Genomic DNA, 1812 nt, shown 5'->3' with positions numbered 1-1812 from the left:
AGATGAAAACTTCGGCCGCAACCTCTCTAGTATTTAAAATACCAGTACTCTAAATTTCCTCTAAATGCTCTAAATATAGAGTAGCGTTAATGTAAGACACATATTAAGACTACATAATATTTAAGGTCATACATAATTATGTCCTGTATGAATAGACCTAATCCATTAATCTCTAACCAGTACTATATATGCTATGCTAAGTTATAAACAGGATTCAAATTCACAGTGATGTTAATTATTTTTGATAATTCCTACAATACATAAATTCACGGGACGTTTCTTGATGAATGCATTCTTTCATTAAAGTTTAAATAAAAATATTATAAAGAGAATTAAGTAAAATTTACTTCAATTATCTTTCCTAAATATGTTTCCGCTTTAGAAAAATGTCCTATAAAGGAAACTTCCCCGAGTGCAACTTGTTCTTGTCCAAGCACTAGAACACCATTCCATAAAAGTCTACCTCTTCTCACGTTATTTATGATGCGATTTAGTTTTCCATCCCAATAAACTGACGCTTCTCCAGAATCACTCTTCCATGTTACCGCGAAATGATGCCAATTTCTAAATTTTGTACCCATTGTTTAAGATAATATATGTACAAAGTAAATTAATATAAAAGATTTTACTAAAAATATAAATAGAAAATATTAAATGCTCACGTATTGGGTTTAATTTCTAAAAGATATTTCTTTCCAAACATATATAACTTTAAGTATGAAGTATCGCTTAAGCCAAACCCGTGCAGTTCATCTTGGTATTTAATTGGATCTAAGTACGAATATGAAAACAACGTTCCTCTTTGCTGAAGAGTCGAAACTTTCATCCAAAATGCAAAAGTAACTTCTTCAAGTAAACGGCTATTGACTACCATTGAATATTCGGTAGTAATATTTTTTTGAAAGTTGAGTGCGTACATGAAATATCTCTCTGAAAGTAAACAAATCATCACTACAGATTTAGAAATCCATTTTTAAACACTACTAATTAATTGACAATTTATTTCGCTACGATTAGAATTCTTAATTGAAATAAAACACTTTTAAACTACCTTCTGAACAATCGTTTCCTTTATGTGATGGCGGACATCGACAAATATTTTTCGGATATGCAGGCACACACAAACCTCCATTTTTACAATGGTTAACTGAACAATTTTTAATTTCTATTTCGCAATATTTGCCTTTATATAATTTTAAACATCTGCATATTTCTGTGTTATTCCTTACAATGCATTTTCCTCTATTATTGCATAATTCGTTATTACATCTTTTCTCGTTTTTACAATATTTTCCCACATGATCAATGTCGCAACAACAGTTAACGTCCTAAATAAATTCTGTAACGTTTAGATGCTTATAAACTTCAATAATCTATAGATTATAAAAATTTAACTTGCGTAAAATCCATCAAAACACATAGCATTAACTTGGCAGAGGTCAGCTGCGCAGTCATCTATATTAGTTTCACAAAACTGTCCCGTAAATCCTCTTCGACAGATGCAGTCTACTTCATCAAGATCACATGTCCCACCGTTTAAGCATCCAGCTAGTGAGTAAAACATTATCTTGAATAAATTAATATGTAAAATAAACAAACGATACCGCAGGATTTTAATCGGGCTAAATTATGGCTTCTTAATTACAAAAGAATGCTGTCAAGAGCACTTGTTGCACTTTCTGGGGTCTTGAACAGGAGGTTAAGATACCAAGAAATCTGATAATTTTATGCTATATAATTAAATTAAACCACTCTATAAATATTATTAATAACGAAAGTTTATGAATGGTAATTTATTAAATCATGAAAAAA

The 1812-nt window shown here is 30.2% G+C and overlaps 1 protein-coding gene across 1 annotated transcript; it reads right to left on the bottom strand.

Moving 5' to 3' along the window:
- Positions 1–185: 185 nt before the first annotated feature.
- LOC111617564 (sushi, von Willebrand factor type A, EGF and pentraxin domain-containing protein 1-like) lies at positions 186–1579 on the bottom strand. The gene is made up of 4 exons (XM_023358844.1): positions 1400–1579; positions 1052–1328; positions 663–930; positions 186–564 (listed from the first exon to the last, which is right to left on the bottom strand). Exons 1-4 carry the CDS (start codon positions 1562–1564, stop codon positions 333–335), a joined length of 942 nt encoding a protein of 313 aa, XP_023214612.1. The 5' UTR covers positions 1565–1579; the 3' UTR covers positions 186–332.
- Between the last annotated feature and the right edge of the window lie 233 nt (positions 1580–1812).

The sequence above is a fragment of the Centruroides sculpturatus genome, unplaced genomic scaffold, assembly GCF_000671375.1.
Source record: "Centruroides sculpturatus isolate CEXI.00-Female unplaced genomic scaffold, Cexi_2.0 scaffold7064, whole genome shotgun sequence".
Lineage (NCBI taxonomy): Eukaryota > Metazoa > Arthropoda > Arachnida > Scorpiones > Buthidae > Centruroides > Centruroides sculpturatus.
This window is presented reverse-complemented; position numbering and strand designations above follow the sequence as displayed.

Bases quoted from the DNA above. Each gene is read 5' to 3' on its own strand.
- LOC111617564 (XM_023358844.1), bottom strand. From the start codon at position 1,564: ATGTTTTACTCACTAGCTGGATGCTTAAACGGTGGGACATGTGATCTT. The intron at 1,329-1,399 runs GCAAGTTAAATT...GAATTTATTTAG, and splicing joins TGTGTTTTGATGGATTTTAC to GACGTTAACTGTTGTTGCGA. The intron at 931-1,051 runs GTAGTTTAAAAG...GTTTACTTTCAG, and splicing joins AGGAAACGATTGTTCAGAAG to AGAGATATTTCATGTACGCA.